This window comes from Odontomachus brunneus, unplaced genomic scaffold (assembly GCF_010583005.1).
Source record: "Odontomachus brunneus isolate Ranch 3 - 2012 unplaced genomic scaffold, Obru_v1 Obru_scaffold_004, whole genome shotgun sequence".
NCBI lineage: Eukaryota > Metazoa > Arthropoda > Insecta > Hymenoptera > Formicidae > Odontomachus > Odontomachus brunneus.
The window spans coordinates 1,218,079-1,245,578 of NW_022639454.1; the positions used below are offsets into that span (position 1 = coordinate 1,218,079).

Consider the following 27,500-nt stretch of genomic DNA (forward strand, 5'->3'; position numbering starts at 1 on the left):
TATATATATATATATATATATATATATATATATATATATATATATTTGCCCTTATTTATTATATTATGATATTTTACTTTTTATGTTATTACTTATATTTATTTACGTTTCAGGGGAGAGATAATCGTGAGGCGCGTTTACGTGGTAGTAGCGGCAACGTATCGAAGCAAGCTCAGTCGGATGTAGGGAACGAAGATTGGGAAACTACGTCGGAGAATAGCGAGGAGCACGTGGAGGATCACAAGGAATCGCGCAACAGTCGCAACAAGCACTTCGGTGGACGAGCTATTCAAGGCGCGAACCAAAACGCCATTGGCACAAACGCGCACTCGCGCAGAAGCGAACAGTCGACGAACAACCGAGAGCAACGTGAAAAAAGCACCAAGTCTTCCAATCCGGCGTCGCGAGCTCCTGGTGCAGAGAAGCGGAATCTGCAGAATGCCGGATTCAGCGCCCAGAAGAATCACACCGATAGTATACCACCGTTGATGCAAAATGCGCAAGTGCAGAATGGCGGGAGGTCTAGAAGTCAAAGCTCGACCAACAACGGCACGATCTCGAGTAAGTCGAGTAATAAGGACAGCATGGTCAATCGTATCGACGAGATCAAGCTGGCCGATCCGAACCTAGTGAATCAAGCTTTGAGCGACCTCAGCAAGAAATCTCAGACGAAGGACAAGAAACTAATTGATCCCGAGGTCGAGACGAATAATTGCACCGAGGATACCGCGAATGCCTCGGAGGATAAATTGGACTCCGACGGTTTCCAGGAGGTGCGGTCGAAGAAAAATGTGAAGGAGTCTAGACACAACCAGAAGGAGGAAGCGAAACCCTCCGCCAAAAGAGATAAAGAGAAGGAGCGCGAGCGTGATCGTTCGAAATCGAAGACGAACGGTTCGCAGCAGGTTTTGCAGCAGGTGCAAAACATACCGCCCTTACTCGGCCAGAATATCCCCCAGCCGGTCAACATGCCGCAGAAGCAGTACGACAATAGAAACTCGAGGAATCCGAGACTTGCTCCGCGATTCCAACGTCTGGTGAAGCAACAGCAGCAGCAGATGTGCTCGACCGACGCGAGCGATCTGAACAAGATGAATAGTTCCGGCAACAACTATGTCAAAGACTCGTCCAATAGCCCGGCGCCTCCGCCGCCGGTTAACGCGTGGGATAAGCCTTTCACTAGCCAATTACGCTCGAATTCGCCATCTGCAGTTCCTACGGATATCCAATTGATGTCCGGTTTAACAGCTCAAAATGATCACAGCCACGAAGGCAATGAGGCTAATTCCGGACACAGTAGCCAACGAAATTCGCCGAGTGGCGAGAAGACTAACAAGAATCTAAAGGAGACTCTGGCGGAGAAGAACGTGTCCGACGTGTCTTCGCCGCCTGTACAAACCTTGATTTTCGAGAACACAAATTATTCCAAGACCACCAAGACAAGCGGACCCGCGGATCTGGCGGTCAAGTCGAAGTTCTCAAATCACATCAAGACGCAGCAACGAGCCGAGAAACGCGCGGAAATTGAGGAGGACGGCAGTCAGGTGCAGCAGCACCAGCAGCAGACGCTTTCCGTTGCGTTCTCCAATAAGCCGAATGACTTGATAAAGGACAAGAATCAGGAACCGATCCAGATGCCATTGTCGTTCAACAAGAATGAAGATAACGCCGATATGAAGTTAGACTTCACTTTCGACTCTGATCTTTCGCAATTGACAGATGACAAGAGCAAGAGCCTCGGTATGGCACGCTCCATGCATATGGCCGGCGGTCAAAGCACGATATCGCCGTCGACCGCGGAGCTCAATCTCAAGATCGCGTCCGTAAAGAAAGTCTGGGAAAATGCGACTCCGATGCCGACCGTTGTGGAACACGAGGATGGTAGTGTAGTCAGTAATGCGACTAGTTTCCCGCAGGCGTTCGAGAGCGGCGACGTCGACGACAGTTACAGCCCGCACCAGCAGTACAATCAGAACAATATGAAAAGCGAAATCACAACGTCTACGAATGTATGCAAGGTGAGAAAATTTTATTTTGCGATAATTCGCTATTATATCATGCATGTAGTAGAATTATTGTAACTTTAAATTTTAATATTTTCTTTATCTCATTCACTTGCATTATTACTATTATTATAATTCACTAGTTTTCTTTTAAGAAAAATATATTTTTTATCATTTCAGGTCTTTTTCTCTCTCCTAGTATATATTTTATTATTTTCAGTTGTTTTTATTATTATTATTATTATACCGTTGTCATTATTATTATGACTACCATTCTTTATTGTTTATCATGAGACAAAATAAATGATGAAGAACAAGTTTGTTAAGAGAGAATAAGTTTGTATTTTCACTAGATTCTTCAAGCAAATTTGAATACTCTTATTTATTAAGAATGGTTGTTGTGACAATTATATATATGTATACGTACATGTGTATATATATGTACACATAATGTATACATATATGTAGTAATTAAATATTGAAATACAATGTCCCTTGTGGGAAGATGCTGACTCTTTGCCTGATGCGCAGCTGGTTCCCCCGCAGGTGAAGCCGCAGCAACAATCTTCGGGGAGCAGTGGCACACAACCAGGATCTACAGTGCCCGGACCAAGTCCCATCGGAGCTGGTCAAAGTCCTATTGGCCATCCACCCGTTAGTCTCCAAGGTCCTCTAAGTCCACCTCCATTCAATTCTACAGGCCAACCTTCGCACATTAACTATCAAGTGCGTTACATATTTTTATCGTTTATATTCTTTTACAAACTGAACCAGATGAGCAGCATACTGAGAGGAATGATCTGTTTTATTTTTAGGAATTCCCACAATATCCTGGCTCACAAGCAGCGCAATATGGCAGCATGTCAGCTATACCATCGCCACCGGCCGTGTTGTTCAACACAGGTTCAGGACAGCTACCGGCACAAGCAGGCGGTTTATATGGAGCTTTTCAATTGGATCAAAGCAGATCACCATTCACGCAGTATCCACCTTACGCTCCGTCTCTTCAAAGCTCGTTCAGCCAACAAAACGTGTACTTGCAGCAACCGCCACCGCCGCCGCCTCACGCACCGAATGCTCCCACACCGGAAATGTATCAGAGCAATTTGTCACAGTACCGCATTGTACGTTTGTTTTCACATCCTCTCTTTTTAATAATTATTTTATTGGCATTATAATATGAATTGTATATGCAACGAAAGTAATATTTGTTACTATTCCATTCTGGAATAACAAAAACTTGAATTTTTTGTTCAACTCTGCAGACTGCGGCTGCTGCTCCTCCCTTTGGACAGAATCAGCAACTCAGTAACAATCCCAATACGGTACTTATCAGTTCGTCGTCAAATTCTTTGATGTCGGCCAGCGTGAAACCCTCTTCTCAACAGATTGGTGCTATTGGAACTAAAGCGCCACATTTTCAGACCCCATCGGCTCCTCAACCAAATCAAGTACGATTTCGATAGCGATATTTTATGATATAAATTTTGTAGTACTTATGAGCATATCGATAAAAAATGATTTCTTTTAGTTGACTTACATACCATACGATCCGAATCAAGTACTCGGTGTAAGTGGCAGTTACATGGGCAATTCGCAGTTAGTACAAAGACCCGGTCCAAATGTTCAAGCGTCCGCTAATAGTTACTACAGTGCTACATCTGCGGGTAAATTTAATGTTTTGTTATAAATATACATCTCGCGCGCGCGAGTTATATACATTAGTCTCATATCTATCCTCTGCCACAATCGTGGTATTTCCAGATGTGTTTCCGGGCTCGCAAACAGGTTTTTATCAATCCGGCGGCGCTACTCAACAAACTGGTACGCACTACGGTCTGCAAGGATTCGGTCAGCATAGTCAGAGTTTGGCGACGGGTAGTGCAACTCCGGTCGGTCTGCAGAACTATGGTCCTGGATTCTTGTCGAGTTCGGGATTGCAAATAGCTGCAGCTGCTCAACAATATCGCAATCCTACTGGCGGTTTACCAGGACCAGGGAATGCAGCACCTACGTTTCTTAGTAAGCACCAACCGCAGGAGCAGCCCCGGCAATTGAAGAGCCCATCGGGAAATCAACAGGATGTGCTTGCTTCAGTTTTTAGCTCAAGTAAGTGTATTATCAATTCTAAAAGTAGTTGAAACAAATAACTTTGTCCAGTGAAAAGTTATTGCTTGGTAAATAGGTTTCGTATAATGCGTTACATTGAACTAATGTTTTAATTACAGCGCCTCAAATACCGTCACCTAAATCGAGGAATTGTAAACAACAATCCTCATCACAACAACCACAACCAAGTCCTACGCAACATCACAAGTATCCACAATATCAGGGCGTTAGTCAGTCTGCTCTGGTAAGCAGCTACAATAACTACGTATGTACCATTTATTCATTAAAATTATCTCATTATTATTGTTATTACAATTATATATTATGCATGTAACTTTCTGATAAATTCTCTATAAATTACTTATATAACGTAAAAAGAATTTTTCCAAAACAATAAAAGATAAAATCTTTATTAAATGGCATCTCTATAACGAGTCCTGTATTATACAAAAAATACAATATGTTATAGTTATTGCAACAAAATTTTCGAATAAAAAATGTGTAAACAATTTTTTTTTATTAAAAAGAACATGATTATATTTGAAATGACAACAAAAAATGTGATATATTTGTCTTTATCTAATAAAAATTGTATAATTCTACAATTTATTACTGCACGTATATCTACAGGTTTTGCAACAGAATGTGCGTGGAATGGGCATGCCACCTCGTGCAGGCCTTCAACAATCACAGCAACGTTATCCACCTCCTATACAACGACCTGTAGTACCATTTGCACCAGGTCCAAATAATCCCGCGCAACAGCAACCTACTTGCATGCCTACGCAACAGCAGCAGCAGGCTCAAATCAACCGTCACAGACCGAATTTACATCAACAACAGCAACAACAACGCAACATGAAGATGCAACAGCAATATTACTCACCGCAAGGTAGGTAGCTAAAAACAATACTGATATAGCGAAGCTATAAATGTATATAATTGTATACAATTCTTATATACATATATGTGATATATATGTGATATATATACATATATGTGATGTATAGCTATACATCTCATATGCATATGTAGCTATATGTGATATGATTTATGGACGTTGTTATAATTAATTTAAAAATGACAGTTGTTTGTACTTCTCTCTAGGAAACGTCAAGATGGATTCAAGTGACAAAGCTGATAACCACAACGACAAGATGAACGATGGTCCTTCTGGAACACAAGCCGGGGCTAACAAGTCTAATGTGAACCAGCAAGACAGTGATAACAATAAGGAAGAAGTGAATCAGCAAAACGAGTGAACGTGAATATAGGTGAAGGTGAACACTCTTGTTCTTCCATTCATGGAAAAACATCTATCTTCGATTAAACATTTGATATAATCTCGTCGACAAGGGCAAAGACTAACGTGCTTTCTTGTTTTCCGAGAAAGAAAGCGCGCGATGTCATACGATGGAATTCGTTTAACTACGAAATCACGTGCTTATATAATCGACTACCAGTTAAATAGATTAAACATTTGATTTTCGTGCTGTATCGAAGGAAAGGATTTATAGGAAGGTAACATTATTTATACGCACTTCCTATTCTTTAGTTGTGTAACGGCATAAACTTTTCGTCTCTGTGAATTCGAAAAGACCTTTATTAAGCATTTCCACTATTAAACGATATCGAATATACGTGAACATATTTAAGAATGACAGAGTTAATCATGAGCGTTGATACCGCTATGGGAAAGCTTGAGAAGGTGGCATGATTAAATTGTCGCGTTACACGTTTGAAAATGACGTTTGAAAACTTGACTCAAGAAAGAAACGTGCTGTCGTCGAATGGAATGATAATCGATCAATTACAGACGAAAATCGTCATAAAAAAAATATTCTTCTGTATTGATGTACGATAAGAAGTTTACGTTTTCGTGGAGTTGTATCTGTGGAAAGTGAGTGCACAGACTTTATTGTATGTATATATATGTATATGTGTATATATATATATATGTGTGTATATATATGTATATATATATGTATATGCATATATCTCTCTGTACCCAGATCAGGATCAGTTTGCAGCAAGACGGCAATACACGTCCTAGGACGCACGGCGCACGTTTTCTTGATCACGTCGCAAAGAAGATTTAGAGAAAGAGAGTGTAAGGAAACAGTTCGTGAATGGGTTACGATTATCGCAATTTCATAATATAGTAACGAAGGAACTGATGAAATGTGCGGCGGTATAAATGTTCCCCGTTTATCCGAACAATAAGGAAACGAAATGACACTTACCGATTATGAACATACGGATCTACGCATGCCTATGTCGCACCTATGTATCGCGACAAGGGACAGCTCCATGTATATTGATCGTTTTGTCGATGATGCAAGGTCATGGTGAAACTTGTGCGACGAAATAGAAAACTGTTGTTTATAGATATCGCACAAATCATCATGATCTAGCTTTACTCACGACGAGTATCAATCATTAGATATATAATATAAGATATTGCTTGTGAAGCGCGCGCGTGAAAGGTCATTAGACGGATAAAACGTTCGGAAACTTTTCACGCCTAGACAGATTATATTGGACAACTGAACCGCAACCTATACTATCGCAACGTACGAAAAGGAAAAAAAGAATTGTATATTCTCTGCTTTCGTTGCAGTTAAAGCTTTGTTATAAAGATAAAGCCCATGAAAATAAATAGTAGTATTCACAGGATACTATCGTTGCCCGATTTATTGAGCAAAGATAGCGTGGCTATGCCCGTCTCGCCCGGTTTTCGAGAGGAATTTAGGCAATGTTGAGATAATCGGATGTCAACCATCAACAAAAACCACGATAACTGCCAGTCGTACTGACGACCACTATCCTTGAACTCTGAGAATTTTTCATGTCGTATTCGTGATATGTCTGTGTGAATAGTGAAACATGTATTAGAAGAAGAGACACTTAACACCCATACGTAGGCTTGTTAAAAATTTAACACACTTCAATGAATTTAGGGAATATCGACTAGAGAAAGGATAAACTTGCGATTATCCCCTTTTATCCTGTTATCTTTTCTCCGAAGCGTTGAGAATTTCAAGAAAATTACTAAAAAATGAATTTAATGTAAATTAACATGAAGCCACGATATGTGAATTATAAAAATGGCTGCAACTCTTTTGTTGTTATAAAGATATATTAATTCTTGATGAAGACTATCTGAGTGGTGTGGGCAACATATACAATATTTTAGAAAAGAAAAAATGTTGTGTTGCAGTCTCAAAGATATGGAATTAGTAGTAAATGCTTCTCTCTTATGTTATCATCTTAATTTTCTAGTACTCGTTTGGCATTACTGTTGTAATTTATTCTTAAAGACGTATAAATATCAATATCACTAATATGATTAATTTGATATATGTAAAATACATGTTTTTATGTAAACCATTGAAACTTTGTCTGAGACCAAGATCTAGTGTATTTATATCTTTAAAAACATGCTCATCTTTTTTGTGTTATTTTAATGACTGATTATATTAAATAATGGTACGGTGTACGCGAGTACTGGAAAATCGAGTTCTATCCTAAGCATTAATCACCGCGATCGCTATTACCACTTCGATCATTAGCATCACCAGCAGTTGGATCATTATCAGCAGCATTGTAACAGTAGTGTAGGAGTAGAAGTAGCAGTGGTAATAGTTGGTGTTTACGGAGTATGCGCGGTTGTAATAATGATAGTATTAATAATAATAGCAGCAATAGTAATTGCAGCGATAATAATAGTAGCGATACCACCAATCACCACAGCAGTAGCATTATGATAACGTTCATCTCAGTGTCTTTCTTAATTTTAATTGAAACATTTCTGATTTATCTTTATTGATGTTCTTATCACTTTTTTTTATCTAACATGCGTATCTCCGAAGATAGGGAGAATATGCCATTATTATTATTGCTATCATTGCTTATCGCTTTCGCCGTTATAATCCCTTCATTATTTTATTATCGTTTTAACTTATTATTTGTGTTCTATTTTCTTCACTATTACTGTTATAATTGGTTTGATTTATCACCGTTGCTATTATCATATATACACATACATTACTATATTATTATTATATACTATCATCATCAAGGTCATTATCATTTAGTGCTGCTATGGTATTATAGTACTACCGTTATTATTACTATTACCATTACTCTGCTATTACTATTATTACTTAATATTTACTATTACTACTTACTGTTACTACTATTACTACGGTCATTTTCTATTATTACTACAACTACCACCACTGCAACAACTTTATCACTATTACCATTAGTACGACTGCTACTATATATTGTTTTATATTATTTTAATTATATTATTTTTATTATTATTATATAATTATGGTTATTATTAATGCACGTGTACACTCAATGGATGATGACGGTGAAGAATAGGATAAAAAAAAGTAAGTAACTGTGGATAAGTATGTTAAATTGTATGGGTATGTCTCACACATAGGGTACTCGACAAATTTTATTAAAGATATTAAAAATCTGTTTAATAGCATCTATTATAGCTTAACTGCGACGTGATGGATTTTGTTGATATCACAGTTGATGGTCTGTCGTATTACAATATAATCGCTTATATAAAAAAAAAATAATTTAATATTTAAATAATTATAATATGGCCATGTTATAATTTATAAGAATGTGATATATATTTATGCAATATCGTATTTATGATTTTTTTTTCATGTTCTTGTGCTCTTATTTTTCTTTAGCAAACAGCAAAAGTATTAAATAATATCTTTTCGATTAAGATTATTCTTATTAATAACGACATGAAAATTGTTGGTTTATTTTATTATAAAGACGAAATTATAAAGTAAAATACTGTACATTTTCTTGAACATTTAATATCTTAAGTATTAACGTGAAAGAGAGCTTAAAAGTAATACGACAGATCTGTTTACCTATCGCAGGCCGTCTGTAATTATACCGATCTGTAGTTAGAAATATGACGAACACTACTTATACATTTACGTGCTAAAACGTGAAAATAAAATAGTAAACGGCAATTTGCTACTATTAATTTGTGCAGTTAGTTGATACAACCCAACAAATCTGTATAGGTGAGAAGAGATTAATAAAAAGCTTTAATAATAAAGAAGTGTAAGATGTTTGTGTAAAATTACATTTCTATAAAAGAACGCAAATTTTGATCTAATTTAATTATTATTCAATCTAGCTAAGTTTTTTTTTTAATAGAGGTAACATTGTCTGATAGCAATCTTGATGAATATAACAGTGCATTTGCATAATACAGAATAATACATAAAAATTAAACGATAATGGATACGTGAAATACTTGTTTATCACAATGTTTGGAAAAGAGTAACCTTTGTACTTTATTGAACTAAAAAAAATCAATATATTAAGATGATTGAACTTTTAAAGAACAAGTCACATTTGGCCTAATCTAATGCAAATATAGCATTATATTTTAAACATGTTGAGTTTGAAAGAAACACTCGTGCAACTGAAGAAATTGGATAGAACTGGAGCAGCATGGAATTGCAAATCTGGAGAACTAGTAGAGGTATGTATAAGTCAACTAGTATAAAAATAGAAAGAAAATAATTATATGATTTAGTTAAAACTTAATAATTTCTCAACAATCAATTATAGTATACTTTAATGATATTATTTTGATCTTAATAAAAAATAAGACATCTATGTTTATTTCTATGATTGTGTAATTACTTATATTTTCCTGTGATTTTTTTTTATTCGCACGTTCAGAAGACATTAGCAATTTTCTGTTATCGTGATTTCCATTGATACACGTGCAATGGTGCCCAAGTACACCGAGAATCGATAATTATTTTTATTTATGTAAAGTCATGTAACGTGTATATTCTCGTTTTATTAGAGAATCAGTAGAATGCTACCAATATTCTGTTCCACGCTATTATTTTAATTATTATTAAATTCTAAATAAATTATGTTGTTTGAACACATGGCTGAGCATATATGTAATTTTCCTTTACCTCTACCAACATCCCCGATGTAAAAATATTCTGTTTTATTATTAATAAGTCAATATAATGAAATAAAACATTCAATGTTACCGTATACTATTTGAAAATAAATTACATATATAGAAATATATATACGAAGATAACGATTACATGAAAATTAAAAAATCCTTTCCTTCAATCACAAACAATATTGAAAATTCTACAAGCTGTAACTTCCGCAAAAATAACAGTAATGAGGTAAGCCGAGAAGCATTTTACAGCTGAAAGACTCCAATTTTCAGATATATTGTTAAACATATAGAAGATTTAATTTATTTTTACAATATATACGTTTTTAAATAAAAATCTATCAAATATAAAAATCTTTAGTAAATTTTATCGAGTTACACTATGTAAACAAGAATTTATAGATAAATAACATTTATGCCATTTGAAAGTATGAATCTTCTCCTTTAATTTACATCAACGAAAATTGCGGTACGATTTTCTTTTACCGAATTATTTAATGTTAAAGGAGAAATGACACTTTGAGTTTAATCACTTACAGCAGGCGAGTAAAACGGTGTGCAATGTTCACTCAACAATGAATAAAAAGCTAAAAGTTCCCTTTTTAAAATACACTTATCATATTTTTAATAAAAATAACTTTAGTATAAAAACTTGATTAAAAAATGCGATTGAATTTGAATAGTCGCCATTTTTCATTTAACTCGATATATTTTATCTACAAGCGTTAGTAACATTATAAAGTTAATATAACTAAAAAATATATACATTAATCTTTAAAATGTTTTTTGAGCCATTTTGCTATTGTCATTTTTGCGAAAATTATAGCCTGTTAAGTTCCACATATGTTTTAATATAAGAGAAAATCTGACCCGTTGTTGAGAATATATCTATCATTATCTCAATTGTTCTATCTATCACTATCTGCGTTTTTTTTTTTTTTAATTATGATATTATATATAGCCTTTAAGTACAAGCTTATTTGGCCTAAACTACTTACAGTCTTTATTTTCCTTACCCTATCTAACATTGTTTTCTTATTTCTAAGACATGTGTATAAGAATGTCTTAAGTTATCTATTTACATCTACTGTTTGGAGCTTGCTTGACCTACTTCTATCCTTGCCGCTCGTATCGTCTCCCTTCTTTGTTTTTTCTTCTGTCTTTGAAAATAAAATGTTTGTTTTCTAATTTCTTATTTGTCTTATTTTGCTACCAACTACCTGCGTTGGTCGATGTGTACGGTGGCGGCTCGTAGCGGAGACTTCGGAACTAAAAGTCGACAGAAATAACGGGTCTAATAATACCTTAAGGCCAAGTCACACTAGCGATTGGCGATTGACAATTAAAGATTAGATTTTAACAAATCAACAAGCTTCAGCCTTGGCTTGCTTTGTTCCAATTGCTCAAGTTCCAATCTTCAATCGTCAATCATCTATCGCCAATCGTTAGTGTGATTTGGCCTTTAGACCCGTTATTTTTGTTGATGTTTAGTTCCGAAATCTCCGCTACGAGTCGTCACCGTACACATCGACCGTACGAGTAATGATAGATTTGAGGTAGTAATAGAACAAGTAGTGATACAGGTAGTGATACATTTAAGTAGATCACATGCATTTTTTCCTTACATTAAAAGATGCAGAATTCAACGGGTTATAATTTCCGCAAAAATGACGATAGCAAAATAGTTTGAAAAGCATTTTAAAAATTGCAGTCTCTACTTTTCAGACATATCAAATTCATAACGTTATTACCGTTTGTAGACAAAATACATCGAATTAAATGAAAAATGGTGACTACTCAAATTCAACCGCATTTTTCAATCAAGTCTTTACACTGAAAAGTTATTTTTATTAAAAATATGATAGGTGTATTTTAAAGAGGAAACTTTTAGCTTTTTATTCATTGCCGAGTGAACATTATATATCATTTTGCTCGCCTGCTGTAAATAATTAAAGTCAAAGTGCCATTCCAAATTTAATATTAAATAATTCGGTAAAAAAAATCGCACCGCAATTTGCGTTGATGTAAATTAAAGGAGAAGATTCATACTTTCAAATGGCATAAACGTCATTTATCTATGAATTCTCGTTTACGCAGTATAATTTAACAAACATGATCAAACATTTTAGCACTTGACGGATTTCGATTTATACTCATGCAACATGGCAAAAATTAATTACGCTTTATATTTAATAATATATTTGAAATTAGAAACTTATATCTATAAAATGCTTCCAGAATCACCTCGTTACTGTTACTTTTGCGAAAGTTACAACTTTTACAAACTGTAACCGTAGGAAAAGGTTCTTTCATGCTCATACTAGTCATATTTTATTTATTTATTATATATATACTTTTTCTCTTTTATTAATATTTAAAGTAATTATTTCTTAAATTTTTCGTCACATCCTTTGTGTAAAATAAGCAGATATCATTCCACTCCGAATATCAGAAGGTTTGTTTTTCGTCCCTGCACTGCTGAACTGATGCAATAAGTTAGAGCGAGAAAAAATATACTTGTCTCATTCTAACTTATTGCACCAATTCAGCAATGCAGGAAGAGAAAACAGACCTAGAGGTTCTATTTCGCGTTAAACGTTAACGCTAAATCGACTCGATTGATCTAGCTTAAATAAAACATGAAAGCGTAGTGTTAACGTCAGCGTTTGTGGAGTGTTAAGAGCGGTTGACAGCTGTCGATGTCAGTCGTGTCCATCATCACGCATTATAAATCAAGTGGAACTACTCCTGCTTCTCAACATTAATATTTAGGATGTTTCTGAACGATTTTTTCCTACAATTCGCTCAATTATCAACTTAAAATAACGTCTATACATGTTGATTAACTAATGGGGAACGAGAAAAGTGCCCTACGTGGGCTCGAAATTGAAGACAAGGCTGTTGAGGTTACGGATTACTGGATGCATTATGATGCGAGTATACATGACTCTAGTCTTCAAAAACTATCAATATTTATTAGTGAACCCTCTTTACACTTTACCGCGACATTTGGGAGGCCATCACCATTGGAACGAGCAGCAAAGGTAGATTTTTACTTGGTTGTTAAATAGAATTAATGCGATAGTGATTCTATATATTTTACTTAAAAGAATGCAAGAGGCAAATATTTCTTAAACTAATAAAAATCTTATGTTTCTTGTAATAAATTTCTTTTAAGTACAGTAATAAATTACCAATTGTAGTTTATGCATGTTATAAAAAATAAGAAATATGTTAAAGATAGATTATCCATGATGCTTATGTTTTAGAATTTCATGTTATACCGACATCCTTGTATATTGAAGTATATCTCCTCCTGGAACAAAGGTAGTAAGTTTTTCCTTGCTACAGAAGAAGCTAGACCATTAATTCAAGTGATTGAAAAGCAGAATATACTGCAAATATGTATTGGTTTGCATAGTATCCTGCGAGCTTTAATATTCCTACATGAAACTGCATTGGCATCACATAATAATATATGTAGCAGCTCTATTTATGTTACCACAGAAGGATACTGGAAATTAGGTGGATTAGAATGTCTATGTAAGTTTGCAGATGCAACATCAACATACTATCAAAGAATAAAGAGTTACAGGTATGAAAGGGGCATATCGCCGAATGAAGACATAGCTGACTTAGCTAAATCTTCTAATCTTGCTGCGATTGATTCATATGCATTCGGAGTACTGGCAGAAGATATCTTGAAAAATTTACAAGCTACAGGTATACAGAAACGGAAAACTATGACATAACATATATTGTCATTCATATAAAATACTTAAAACTCTGTATCAAACGATTTTAGATGAGGCACCAAATCTGTTGGAATTTAGAGAATTCTGTAGAAAAAATCTACAGAATCCAGATGCATGTCTGAGAAGCAGCGTACTGAGTGTACTGCAACATTCTTTCTTCACTCATGAGTTCATAAGAATACATGCATTCCTAGAAGAATTACCATTGAAAACTGATGTAGAAAGAGAAGAATTTTTCACGTGGGTCACTTGAAGGAGAATATAAGTATCTTCTATGCAGTATAGAGTATGTAAGAAATACAAAATTTTTTATAGGACGTTAAGGCAACAATTACAGTTGTATCCTGAAGCTGTCGTTGCTGAACAACTTGGCAGAGTGCTTCTCTCCAGAATGGTTTTGTTGGATGGTACTGCTCAAGTGAAACTTTTACCTTTCATCTTTAAACCCAAAGGTGAGAGAACACTTATACTGCATCTATAAGATTTTAATTATCTCTGTTCAAACAGCTTATCGACATATCTCATGTAAGAAATAATTTAACAAAACGTTCAATATTTGCAGATGAAAAGAACGACTTAGGAACTAGTCTATTTACAGTTTCTACCTTCAAAAGTATTTTAGTACCAAGGCTCTTGCAGATGTTTTGCATTCGAGATGTATCAATTCGTCTGCTGCTGTTGTCCCACTTCAACTCATTCGTACATGTATTTGACATGGACGAACTGAAAAGCCACATTCTTCCCGAATTACTTGTCGGTATAAAGGATACTAACGACAATCTCGTTTGTGCCACATTGAGAGCATTGGCCGATGTTGTACCGATCTTGGGTGCAGCGGCAGTTATCGGTGGTAATAGGGGAAAATTATTTACGGACGGTCGACCGAACAAAACGATGACTCGAAATACAAACCTCGGCGATATCAGCAAGGTTTTGACGTTGACCAAAGAAATACAGAACGTCTACGTGAATATAGATGAGAATGACGTACATTTATCAGAAAGGCCATCGCCAGATGGCGGCGAAGATAAAAGAGAAAAGGAATTTCCATTTGTTGAAGAGGAATCCTGGTCAGATTGGGAAGCACAAGAGGCAGTTGGGACCAGCCACAGTCAAGTAGAAGAAGCTCCTTCTGATAACGTGCAGACGGAACCGCAGAATAATACTGGCGACACAGACTTACCCTCTCCTTTATCAGAATCTTCGTCGAATGCGAAAAAGACAAATTATACAAAGAAACTGGTAATTTCGGACATCACGGAGCTTGATATAAAGAACTCGAAAACGATAAAATGTCCGAAGGAAGAATTTGATTTTTTCACGGATATGGAACCTGTGATAAAGAAGACACAGATTTTACATATTGAGGAGACAGAGTCACCCAAAAACATGTTCGACGTAAGAACATCGAATGTCACCTCAGAGGAACACGATGACAATGGCTGGGGAGAAGATTTGAGCGATTTGAGTATAGACGATACTCATGTCGACTCTGCAATATAGTGAGTTGCCCTGTAAAAAAAGAGAAAGAGAGGGGTACTCTAAGCGCTTAAACTTTTGTAATATTTCAAACGATTAAGCGCTCAACAACTTTTGTAAGATTTTGAATTTACTATTGATGTTGCACAAAAATGACTGAGCTCATTTAGTTGTATTCATTTTTATTGACGTCCAATCAGTATATATGAATTCATCGATTCATATATACCGTATTCCATGTATACCGTCACAAAGTATTTTTAATAAAAATCAAATATATATGTTAGAGTCTGGTATAGTATTCTCCAATATTTTTTGCAGAGTATCCTAAAAAACTTCTTTAAAAAATCTCGTGAATAAACACAGTAGATCTGTTTACCCAGATTTTAATGGACAGATTATGTAGATTTTATGTATATTTTATGTAGATTTTTGTACACACGCATATAACAACGTTAAAATAATTATTCTTTACCCAAGAAGTTACAATGTTAATCGATCGATTTATTAATAATCTCTGAAAATATCTAGGCGTCTCAGTGGACATAATGATAAAACTGATTCTCAGATATTTTTCTCGATAGATAAAATAACAAGGAAAGCATTACTGGCGATACGAGATAAACATGGATTCAGATCGCTATTAATACAATCTCGTCCTTTCCCTCGTGACGGTTAAAATCAGAGTACGCGTGTACTCGAATAGACATCAGAATGTATCGGACGCTTGCGATTGCGCATCGTGCGGAATGTTAACGTTCGTCCACGACCATTGTTTGCGGTATTATGAATCGTGAATATCAACAAACGTCGATCGTATAAATACGTAATCGGTTCCATTGCCCGTTGATCGCTCGATCTCTTCTTCACTTGCTTCGTACAGATCCAGAGTTCCTAACCTATGCGCGCAATCGCTCGCGTGTATCTCGCGTCCATCGAAAGTCGAGCTTCGTGACCGGTTGAAGTTCAATCCCCGGTAACACAGTCCTCGAGAAAGGATGCGGAACAACGTGGACGAACTGCTAGACGAGGAGCATTGGCGCGTCGAGGCGCAGGCGGTGATTAACGACGTGAAGATGCACGTGCAAAATATAAAAGTGTCGGAGCGCTTGACTAGCACCAACAAAGTCATCTATTTAAACCTGACCACGCTGGAAGGCTTGCGGCTCTGCGTGGAACTGTCCGCCTCCGGTTTCACCATCGTCGGTAATCGGTACGACGACGTATCGAATACGAACAACGAGCATTTCGAGACGCCATACAGCTTGCTGGAATACGTCAGCCCGCGTTACAGGGAATCCTTCGGCTTGTCGCTGTTGAATAAGCTGAAAGACCTGAAGAATCAGCAGTAGGACTCATTTGCAGACGGGCGACAAAGAACAGTGGAGATCGTGCTCGAGGATGCTTCCTTAGATAATGGTCTATACAGTTAACTGAACTATTTATACAGCTCTCTCTCCGTATTAATTAATGTGTGTGAATCGTACAATAAATATATATAATTTTTTAGAACTCTGTTTATAATTAGTGCGACAAATGGGGTAGGATACAGCTATTTATGAAGTAACCTTTTCGCTGTCTGGCACAACGGTGATCTCGCGGAGCGTCGATTTCGTCGTTTCCTTCTTACGTACGACGGCTCTTGTATATTTTTATCGCCTTCCGCGAAGCAATTTTCTGATACTCTTGCTCTAATCAGTGGCCTTACAGACGCGCTACATTACGCAGTATGACGCATGCTTATTGCTTTGTTCTTTCGACATACCTACAATGTGATTTTGTATTTGAACATTTCTGTTTAAAATAATGAGTGTAAAATGGCAACCTTAACTTAAATTTAACTTAAATTTCAATCTTAATGAGACGAATCAATAAAAGATAATGATTGATCTACAGTGACCTTCAAACAATAATGTAATCTCATTGTTTTGTATCTATCATTTTAAGCAAGGATGTAGTATCACATCAGTAGTGAAAACATGAAAAATGCATTTCATCAAACTTTAATAGAATAAGAACCATAGTGCACTGATACAATTCACATATGGATTCATATGTGGATTTTTGAGAATTCAATCACAGTAATAAAAAGTAATATTAGATCACAGTAATAAAAAGTAATATTAGTAATATTAAATAATATTTAGATTCGACATAGCCTGTATATAACTTTTCTATGTTCCAAGTAGTATTTGAGCGTTTGGACTCTATTTATGTTTTCAAAAGACATCTTTGCAATTCAGATTTTACTGTCGCACGCAAACATTTTTTTTTGTATCGCAGGACTGAAATATCTCAAATGAATTCTATTTTTCGTGTGTTACATATACACGAAAAACAATTTTATTTCACTTACAATTTGCTGCATATCTACTGTATATCTCGAACAAAAATGGAAATCATTTCAGGTTAACGTGAAAATAGTGAAAACTCAGCTAAATTATACCAATTTCGACCAAAGAGCGCATCGCGTGCGCTTTACTATACCTTTCGTGGAGTTCGTTTATTTCGTGGCGAATCGTCTCCTTAGAAATAAATCAAGTATCCTCTATAATTTACCTTCATATCTGCAATGCTCGCGTTACTACGAAGGCGACCTTGTAATTAACGCGGTAAGAAGATTCAAGTGTCTGTCATTAGAATTTTGCAGACTCACGTAGTCTACGTTGACATGTCGGTCTATACGTAACAGTGCATTAATATTAATAAATTATTCAAGTGTGTGATTATTTGCATTGCTAAGGCATTCTTGGAATTAATCAGTGCTACCTGACTGTACCGCCTCAATCATATTTTTTATTCTGGTACAAAGTGTATCAAGTGCACTTTGCCACATTGGCCACGAACTGAGTGATGCTAGATTGTGGCCAGACGAATTATCTGAGTATCCAGAATCAATTGATAACGAGCGCCCCTTCCATCAGGGGCGGCGCAAGGAACTATCAACGTCCATCTTTAAACAGCTTCTGCAGATCTATGGACACTTTTCATGAGAAAAACACGGAAAAGAAGAATTCCTGCTTCACGGAATGAGCAGTGTTCGTTTGCGAATCTTTAATTAGGCTGGTTTGATAATAATCGGCAAGTTAATTGGTAAGTTACTTTGTACGCATATGTATACATACCGACTTGCGCATCTTAGCCAGTACAGGCGAAATTGTCATGAATCGGCGTCAATAAGGGTTAGAATCAAGAACCGTTAGTCTTCCTCGCTTGAATTTGAACAATTTGTTGCACACTAACAATCTTTCAGGAGCTGTATTCGAACGCTAATATACGTCTTTCCGATTCTCAAGCAGAAACATCTTTATACGAGACGCTTGTTTAAGAAAAATAGAACTTGGACGTACTTGGACGCGTATGAATACGCGTAAAGAATGTAACCCTAGGAACCATTAGAATTGAGATAAAAGATAATCCGAAGACGATTAAAAAATAAGCACAAACGACTTTTACAGAAATGCACTTTCGCGGGAATTTTGTTGCCGTTCACCGTGATGCGCTCACACATTCAGAAATTAACGAGATAACTTAAAATTAACCATATTAATGATCTTTAGACCGATGTTATCAACGTTTCCGCGACAATCTATAACTTTACGTTGTTTTTTAACACTTCAGGAGTCACGGAATGTTAATTAAGTCCGCTTTGACTTCTCATATTCCAAGGCTGTAAATCACGCACGACTAGGAACGACACGACTTGGAGGTAGCTGGTAGTGGGATTTAACTCCGACGAGTCAAAAGTGAAACGTTAAACGTATGATAACTAATTCAACGCAATATCGATATTTATCTCGACTTCGCCTTTGAGAATAGAATCGCGGTCTCTGGGAGAGACGACGGGGTCTCCTCGGTGAGAGATCAAACACGTCACGTAGGGCGACGAGACGCCAGTAGCCGTTCCTGTGGCCCCCGATGCACCGGCAGTTTCTCATTGCACAGCAGCGCGGCGCGACACGGCGCGGCCAGTCTTCGTCAATCGTGTCACTCGGTGCGTTCGCTCGTCGGGTTCGAAGAACCCGTTGGTGAGCGTATCCGCGAGTGGGTTCGTCTGTTGGACCTGTGAGAACGTGCGCGAGTTGTGAGCGACGAGCGGAGACGACTTTTTGGACCGCGCGAACATTGTGCGACGTTCCCGTGTGTATCGCATACGTTACCGATGTCGAGATCATTCGACGAACGATGACACGCCCGCAGCGACGACAGTCGCGGACAGCCGAGCCGTTGTCGTGAGCGAATGCTTGCGAGGACTGCTCCACGAGGACGGCACATCAGTTTCCAACGAGGCCGAGAACGACAACGACGGCGACGACGGCGGCGGCAACCGCGACGACGACGACGACGACGACGACAGGTGGTGAAATAACGGCCAAGTTGGGCCGCTTGTCGATGCTGCTGTTGCTGCGATTCGAGCAGTGTTCCGCGGACACATCACGTTCGTGCGTCCGACGTCGCGTAGAGGCTACCGCGGGACACAGCAACGAGGTGAGCGACGGTGAAGACGATGGCGCGGAGTTGCGCGAGCGCGAGTAGCTGGCGTCGCTCTTTCGCCGCACGCTGCGGACGAGAAAGTTTCATCTGGGTGACCGCGATGTTATTTAACACACACGCATAGTTCGACGACACCGCGCTCGTTTTAACGTAAAAGAAGCGTTGTCACAGTTCCCTCGCGATGGCTATCGCGGAAGAACTGCGCGTGTGAGTCAGTCCTCGCAGGAAGAGGCGTAGTTTGACAGCTGCGAAGCGTGCCGCCGCTTCGCGGATCCTGTATTCTTGTCACGCGTTTCGCGCGGAACGTGCGGAACTCACGCCCGTGTTTACCCGCGTCGTGATACGCGTTAGTTGAAAACGCGAATCGTGGACAGTCACATTTAGCTGCTGGTTGCGGCAATGTCACTCGGCGTGCGCCATGCACCGTGCTAAATTTAATCCCGTTATCTGTATTATAGCTAAGGGTTATATACATGTGTGTGTGTGTGTATGTGTTGTGTGACACGGATAGTTAGCGTTGCGATGATAGCAAGGGGCAACTAACTGCAGAGTTAATTAACACGTAACACTATCGACGCTTCTTACATCGAGTAGCTTTGATTTCTTCTAATGCCCGATTTTATTAACGTCGATCAAGTCTTAATCTCAACTTAAACTGTCTTTAGCAAAGACAAACTCAAAGTTTAATCGACATTTGAGGATATTGATGGAACCAGACTTGAGAGAATCGGTAGGTGAATTGTAATTGTTTCTCGTTTTTAATTGCATTTGGTCATAGATATGATAGAAGATCCTTAGTTACACGCTGACTAAGCATGGTTTGTGATAAATTGCTTATTTATTTTTAAAGACCAAACAGAAAAAGAAAAACGAGTGATCAAATTTAATTTGTTATTTTTCATCGTAACGTTTGCAGAGGCGAGGCGCGAGGTGTAGGAAAAAAGAGTCCAAGGAGTGATGAACCATGTTAGCGAGGTCGACATCGTTGCCACTGACCGATCCTACGAACGCGGACGTTATTAATACAGACCTGTGTGTTTTCCATCGATACTGCCTACCACACGTTACTTCGTGTTCGCCCAACAGGCAACCGCGCGCACAAACGAAATTGCGCTCTCGTCCCTGCAGGAGCGAAGTCCAAATGCTATAGCCTTTGCTCTCGAGTTTTCGCCGTGAAAGTAACGTCGTCGCATCGAACGCGTTCTGCGAACGAAAATCACGATGACGATGTTACAGCTCCGTTTCATGCGCTCGTGATTGTTACGGCTACGTCGCGGAACGTGCGTGCGTACGTGCGTGCGTCGTGCGTGCGTGCAGACGTACGGTGTGCGTGTAGTAGCGTTTCGTGAATTTACCCGGCTCGGTACCCGCTCGGGATCCTCACCGATACTTTCGCCGACCACGTAATCAACAAGTTCGACTTCGTCCTGTTACATCGCTCGGCGTACAAACAACAAGAGCAGGTTCTTTGTCACTTGGATGATAGCTCTAAAGAGCGTCGTGAAATTCAGCCACTTGTTCCTGGTTGAGACGTTCACGTCGCATCTCGTACACCGTCGTAAATATAGCGTAACATTTTCGTCTTCAATCAATTTCTCCCATTTTTCTCGTAAAGCTGTCTTAAGTCTGACATTTTAGGCAATTCGCTGGTAATTGCACGAACGGGATGAATATTGAGTCTTGGAAGGACTTGTATCATTTGGACTATAGTCGTCAGTAATGTCATGTCATTTACTACGTGTTCTTAGCTCCAGATCAGTGTTGGTTGTAGCCATAGTTATGATAATAGCAATGATTCATCAGTTAAGAGATTGAGTTAAAGGTAGTGATACGACGTAGAATTGAGAGAAAAGACTTATACATTTTTTCTTCCACTACTATGAACAATTGAGGAAGCCAATTTTAACAGATCTTACATGGCAAAGATTCAGTATTAATTAGATACTTTTGCTATATTTGTGAATACTTATGATTGGAGAGTTATGTTGTATATGCTACTAATTATTGAATATCATCAATATTTTATCTGTCTTAGTATAATTTTAAGACTTTTTGGAAAGTTTATATATCTTGGATTTTTAATGTGTAAATGAAATTAATGTAAATAGAAGCATATAGTACCTTTATGCATTTCATTTGTTTTACATATATTGAACACAACCAAAATAATTTTACTGCAGTTTAAATGCATCTGTATTACTCTTTATGTGACATATTCTACATTCTATATTTAGATCTAGTCTCAATCCAAGCTCAATGTATTTAAAGTATAAATTAGATAATGTAACCTGTTAGAGAAAATTACTGCCTAAGATAGATACACAGGGATCTAACATAGTGCAGTATTTATCCCATAACTTATTATGCTTCATATGCTCTATCTTTAATAACAGAAAATACTAGAGGATATTAATGTATAACATTTGTAATATAAAACTAGTCTACAATGTTGCATACAAAGGTAATACTAAAATTAATGTATAAAATCGGGACTGCTTGTCTCATCACTTGTGCTTCATTCTCAGGAAATGTTCATGGATTAAGATAAACCTCCATATGATAAAGCTTATCATAGAGATATTTGATATTAGATCTTTATCTGATATTGTTATATGAGAAAACGTTTTGCTTGTGGAATGAATTGCCAATCTTCTCATCCCTGCTACTAATCACTAGGATCTTATATTTTACTTTGGACTACTTAAAGAGAGTAATCATAGATATGAATATTCGTTAAATATACATTCAAAGATGAAAAGATTACTTATAGAGATACTGCTAATTACAGCAATAATGTTCACAAAGCCATAATATCCCTTTGTACTCTGTAATAATCTTGTAATACATCATAATTTATGATGTGTAGGTTCAATCTGAACTTGTCAAAACAAAGTAGACAGATGACAACCTTCTCAGGACTAAGGTATGGCAAGCTTGATGGTGAACGCCTCTAGTAAGAATAGCTCGCGCAGTGGATCTCCTAGTAGAGCAACTTCGACGTCCCAGCTACACCAGCAACAATCAACAGGAAGTTTAGATCATACTCCACGATTGCGTAATGTTTCAATGTAAGATTCTATTAATACATATTAATGTAATCTATATATATATATATATATATATATATATATATATATATATATTTAAAAGTTAAAGAGATTATCTATATATATATATATATGATTACAAAGAGAGATAAAATTTGCTAAATGCATGTTGTTTAGTTCTCAAGCAGGAGAGAGTAGCACAGGCAGTGGAAGTAGTGGCGGTGGTGGTGCTGGAAGTGGTCTCGGTATGAAGGGCAGCAGTAGACAAAGATCACCAGGGACTTTAATTCGCATGGGAGATGCCATGGACGAACCAAGTAGTAATCCAAACACTGCCGAACCAGATGAGTTTGTGCCAAATATTCATCCACCAACTGATGACGAAGGAGTATGTGTTAAAGTATTTTCTGTTTTAAGAAGAATACATTAAATGCTTCGATTTTAATGAAATATAATAGAAGAATACATTAAATGCTTCGATTTTAATGAAATATAAGATAAGAGTTCACATTAAAAGTAGCCAGGAAAATTGTTACTTTGTGCGCTTAACGTATGCATTGAACATATAAAGTGACTTTGCATTCTTATATAAAGATAGTTACATAATGTACTGTCATTGTGCTATGAACTGGCATAATAGAGAAAATGCAATATCATCAAATGCAAATATGCAATTAAGTTGTAAGATTAAGAAGCAATGTAGCGGTTTGCATAATGTCTTTGACGACATTGCATCTATTTTATATTGAAACCTTAAAAACTTTGATTTTAATATATTTAATTTACAGGAACAATATCACACGACCCCATCGTTCCTATCGAATGGCTCCTCTGAACTGATCACCGATGATGTTGATTCTAGTACAGTGCGTGTTCGTCAAGCTATTGAACATATTCAGAGTAAAATTGCTAAGACGCGGGAGCAAATAAGAATAGAACAAACAACGCGGGATGGTATGTAAACATTTCTTAATTTAACCAACGCAGGTACGAATACACAGAAGCGAGAACATAGTTCATTATTATACAATCGTATTCTTCATTTATATCAAGTCATGACATTGTATTAACGCTATTATATTTATATGCATCGTTATGTATTTTGTTTGATTTAGAAAATGTCAATGAATATTTGAAGTTGGCTGCTAACGCAGATAAGCAGCAGTTAACTAGGATTAAAACGGTATTTGAGAAGAAGAATCAAAAATCGGCCCACAGTATCGCGCAGCTACAAAAAAAGTTAGACAGTTACACGAAAAAGTTGAAAAATTACGAGATGAATGGAGCACCTACTAGTCATAGGCAACCAAGGGAAATGTTACGGGACATGGGGCAAGGACTCAAGTGAGTACTTTAGATCACTTTAGTTTTTCATATTTAAAAGACAGTTTTTATAAGTTGTGTGTCAGCAGATAAACATTGAAATCAATATAGTTAACTAATTTGAATTTATATTTTAGAAACGTGGGAGGAAATATCAGGGATGGAATCACCGGTTTTTCAGGGTGAGTCTTCATACAAAAATAGATCCTATGTGCTCCAATACACTGGAAACCCTATTTTTATGTGGTTGATTCATCGTGAAACTTATTTGAAATGTGAATGTGTTTAAATCGTATTACAGTTAATATCGTAACATAAAATTATTTATAAAATTGTCTTGAAACTTGAGGAAAACATTAAATTTAACAATATTTTTATATAAAAAAATTGCATATACGTGCTTTATTTATTTGTAATCACATTATATTGCAGAAGTGTGATGTCTAAACCAAGAGAGTTCGCTCATCTTATTAAAAATAAATTTGGAAGTGCTGATAATATAAATACTTTATCACGTAAGTAATAAACAATAAATTTCTAACGAGTCTTATGTTATCAGAATTATGAAATATATCACCATAATAGGTTACATTCACTCAAATGTTACAGTGTTTAGTTGAAAAATTAGATTATATATTTAAAATACGCAATAATACATATATATTACGTTTATTTCTATTGAATTGTATATACATAAAATATAAAATTTTATAGAATCTTCTTACAATACAAATGACAATCTTTACTTATAATTTTTATTTTCAATATCAAATAAGCAAATAAAAATTTTTTAACATTTTTGCTATCATGGCAGTTGAGAGTAGTAAGTAATTTGTTGTCTAAAAAGCGAAATTTCTGTTACACTTTATTATATGCTTCACGCACAATATTTCTATTTTTTTTGTCAGCTGCTTCAAGCTTCTTATCTTTTCTTATTTTCTTACAAAATTCTTATTTTCTTTTACAAAATAAACGGTAAAATGATGTCTTCTTAATGTATTATCAGAAACTATCTTGTACACGCAATGCATAGTTTGTTTTCAACTGCTGCTTATTAAATTAAATTACATTTTTTTTTCACTTATATAATTTAATGCAAAACAGCTCTGACATAATCTCATGTGTGTTGCAAATATTCACTTAATATTACGTTATTATGTAATTTGTAGTGGTTTAATTAATATTTACCTTTCTTTACTTACTGTTGGTTATCCAATACTTATCAAAAATACAATGAAATAATTAACTATTTTGTGCAATTACTATTAATTTTGAAGAGAATATTTTTTATAGTGAGACAACTGCTTTTTAACCGTCATCTGAAGCAAAGAGTGATATAACCGTTGTTTAAGAAGACTGGATAACATAATAACTTGTGAAATAATATACATTATTTACTTCAAAAGGCCACGCTTTGGTATTGGATAACATTCTAACTTGCGACCTCTGTGTCTCTACAGATGGCTCGACTTTTTATGTAAACGATACACCGCGTGCAGGTAATGGTGATAACACTAGCGTTGAAGATGATAAAGCTCACCATGGATCGGCCACGCTTCCTGGTGGATGCAGTTTAGGATCTACCCATAGCGCAGCTGCTATAAAATTTCCATCTGAGGAAGGATCAGAATGTTCTAGCGTGACTAGCGAAAGCGGCCCAGGCAGTAGAGGACAGCCGCACACATGTCATAGTAATAACGCAGCCTTGAGTCTCAAATCTATTTTCTCAGAACTACAGGAAAACCGAGAAAACCTCGACCGAATAAGGGAAAAATTAGATAGCGTAAAGGTTTGTATATCGCTTGATGCATCCGGCATAAAATTTTAAGATTGTATAGTTGTAATAAAGAAGTGTATATAATTTCATGATAATACAATTGTACAGCTAATCTTTTTCTTTGTGTAGACGTTACAACAGGAGGTGACATATCTTTCCCATTCTCTCCAAGAGGAACGTTTCAGATGCGAACGTCTGGAAGAACAAATCAACGACTTGACGGAACTGCACCAAAACGAGGTGGAAAACTTAAAGCAAACTATCACAGATATGGAGGAGAAGGTGCAATATCAAAGTGAAGATAGACTGCGAGACATACATGAGATGTTGGAGAGTTGTCAAACCAAGATCTGTAAAATGGAACATCAACAGCAGCAGCACCAACAATACGTAACCTTGGAAGGCTTAGATAACAGCAATGCGAGAGCACTGGTTGTAAAATTGATAAATGTAGTATTAACAGTATTGCAAGTTGTTTTGCTTCTCGTTGCGACAGGTGCTGGTATCATGATGCCTTTCCTCAGAACTAGGTAAGGAGTACTATTAATTATTAAGATAATTCTCCGTTAATCTTTGTTTCAGCAGCAATAAAGTGTTTATTAATCTACGAAAATCTAATTATGTGATATTAACTATAATTTCTCTATATTTTATTTTTCTGTTTCCACTCATCTTCATACTACAACCCGTAATCACTCATCCACAATTTAATTTCGCACATTCATTATTCTATTTTGTTTTCACGTGTCTGTTACAGCTGTACTAAGCCTCATTGTTTCATGTGCAGGGTGCGCATATTAACAACCACGCTCGTTGTGCTGGGCATAGTATTTGTGCTCAAACAGTGGCCTGAGGTACATGACGTTGGTAGTCATCTTATGCGCTATCTTAAGCAGACCCTCGCCATGAAGTAGCATTGTGAGTGAATGCAATTTTTACACATAATTCTTTTGATTGAGAAATTTCATTTGACGCTGTTTTTTTTTTTTTTTTTTTTGAAATATCAAGTAAACTCAGATATATATTCTGAGAAAACAATGTTTCTTTCAGGGTGGAATACTTAAATTTAATCAAACCCTGTGATGAAGCTGGGCTATCGGACACATTGATCGAAACTTCGCATCTGTTTATCAGTGTAGTAGGATTGGAGCAATAATAGTATGTATACGTGTAAATAAGTTTATTTATATCTCTTGAGTTGTTTAAATTATCATTATATTATCATCATTATCATAAAAGTAATATATGTATTTTTGATACTATTATTTAAATCGCGACAAGACTATATTTTGCCGTAGAGAACCACTTGACTTTAAAATTATAATTTATACAAGTTGTCATATATATTTGTTTTATAATTTTCATGTCTTATCATTTTGAACCGACATTAGTCTTGTGTTTTATAATTGTGATTAGCAATCTATAGTGCTGGGCATTGAGAAATTCTTCTATACTATGGAAATGCGAAAAACAATTCAAATTCCGTGTACCGCTTTAATATACATGGCATATTTTTTATTACGA

At 36.5% G+C, this 27,500-nt stretch overlaps 4 protein-coding genes across 21 annotated transcripts in view; all 4 read left to right on the forward strand.

The window, feature by feature from the left end:
* Positions 1-9,140, forward strand: part of LOC116845588 (protein PRRC2C) — an 18,756-nt gene extending 9,616 nt beyond the window's left edge. For 5 of the 11 annotated variants that reach the window (XM_032818435.1, XM_032818444.1, XM_032818501.1 and 2 more), the window contains 9 exons: positions 114-2,018; positions 2,535-2,729; positions 2,819-3,127; positions 3,269-3,454; positions 3,535-3,670; positions 3,768-4,112; positions 4,232-4,377; positions 4,743-5,004; positions 5,220-9,140. In XM_032818435.1, coding sequence (XP_032674326.1) covers positions 114-2,018; positions 2,535-2,729; positions 2,819-3,127; positions 3,269-3,454; positions 3,535-3,670; positions 3,768-4,112; positions 4,232-4,377; positions 4,743-5,004; positions 5,220-5,374 — 3,639 coding nt within the window. In that variant the 3' untranslated portion in view covers positions 5,375-9,140. Of the gene's footprint in view, positions 1-113; positions 2,019-2,534; positions 2,730-2,818; positions 3,128-3,268; positions 3,455-3,534; positions 3,671-3,767; positions 4,113-4,231; positions 4,378-4,742; positions 5,005-5,199 lie in introns of all 11 variants that reach the window. The other 6 variants (XM_032818476.1, XM_032818486.1, XM_032818526.1 and 3 more) reach the window with 3 other exon arrangements.
* Positions 9,141-12,578: 3,438 nt separating this feature from the next.
* LOC116845553 (protein-associating with the carboxyl-terminal domain of ezrin) lies at positions 12,579-15,621 on the forward strand. The gene is made up of 5 exons (XM_032818336.1): positions 12,579-13,145; positions 13,371-13,824; positions 13,907-14,096; positions 14,172-14,308; positions 14,419-15,621. Exons 1-5 carry the CDS (start codon positions 12,951-12,953, stop codon positions 15,357-15,359), a joined length of 1,917 nt encoding a protein of 638 aa, XP_032674227.1. The 5' UTR covers positions 12,579-12,950; the 3' UTR covers positions 15,360-15,621.
* Positions 15,622-15,977: 356 nt separating this feature from the next.
* On the forward strand, positions 15,978-17,226 carry LOC116845584 (GSK3-beta interaction protein-like). The gene is made up of 2 exons (XM_032818421.1): positions 15,978-16,754; positions 16,846-17,226. The coding sequence occupies exon 1, from the start codon at positions 16,334-16,336 to the stop codon at positions 16,685-16,687; it is 354 nt and encodes a 117-aa protein (XP_032674312.1). The 5' UTR covers positions 15,978-16,333; the 3' UTR covers positions 16,688-16,754; positions 16,846-17,226.
* Positions 17,227-18,288: 1,062 nt separating this feature from the next.
* Positions 18,289-27,500, forward strand: part of LOC116845560 (transmembrane and coiled-coil domains protein 2) — an 11,313-nt gene continuing 2,101 nt past the window's right edge. The window contains exons 1-12 of one of the 8 annotated variants that reach the window (XM_032818399.1): positions 19,677-19,823; positions 22,696-22,897; positions 23,054-23,264; positions 23,665-23,830; positions 23,992-24,220; positions 24,337-24,381; positions 24,632-24,714; positions 25,014-25,022; positions 25,699-25,988; positions 26,106-26,506; positions 26,734-26,894; positions 27,027-27,500. The exon at positions 27,027-27,500 is cut by the window's right edge and continues 2,101 nt beyond it. In XM_032818399.1, coding sequence (XP_032674290.1) covers positions 22,755-22,897; positions 23,054-23,264; positions 23,665-23,830; positions 23,992-24,220; positions 24,337-24,381; positions 24,632-24,714; positions 25,014-25,022; positions 25,699-25,988; positions 26,106-26,506; positions 26,734-26,890 — 1,734 coding nt within the window. In that variant the 5' untranslated portion in view covers positions 19,677-19,823; positions 22,696-22,754 and the 3' untranslated portion in view covers positions 26,891-26,894; positions 27,027-27,500. Of the gene's footprint in view, positions 18,429-19,301; positions 19,824-20,409; positions 20,560-20,745; positions 21,293-22,695; positions 22,898-23,053; positions 23,265-23,664; positions 23,831-23,991; positions 24,221-24,336; positions 24,382-24,631; positions 24,715-25,013; positions 25,023-25,659; positions 25,989-26,105; positions 26,507-26,733; positions 26,895-27,026 lie in introns of those variants that run through there. The other 7 variants (XM_032818371.1, XM_032818357.1, XM_032818348.1 and 4 more) reach the window with 7 other exon arrangements.

Coding starts and splice junctions, on each gene's coding strand:
- LOC116845584 (XM_032818421.1), top strand. CDS start 16,334: ATGCGGAACAACGTGGACGAACTGCTAGACGAGGAGCATTGGCGCGTC.
- LOC116845553 (XM_032818336.1), top strand. CDS start 12,951: ATGGGGAACGAGAAAAGTGCCCTACGTGGGCTCGAAATTGAAGACAAG. Junction 14,097..14,171: donor GAAAGAGAAGAATTTTTCAC/GTGGGTCACTTG, acceptor AATTTTTTATAG/GACGTTAAGGCAACAATTAC. Junction 14,309..14,418: donor TTTCATCTTTAAACCCAAAG/GTGAGAGAACAC, acceptor CAATATTTGCAG/ATGAAAAGAACGACTTAGGA.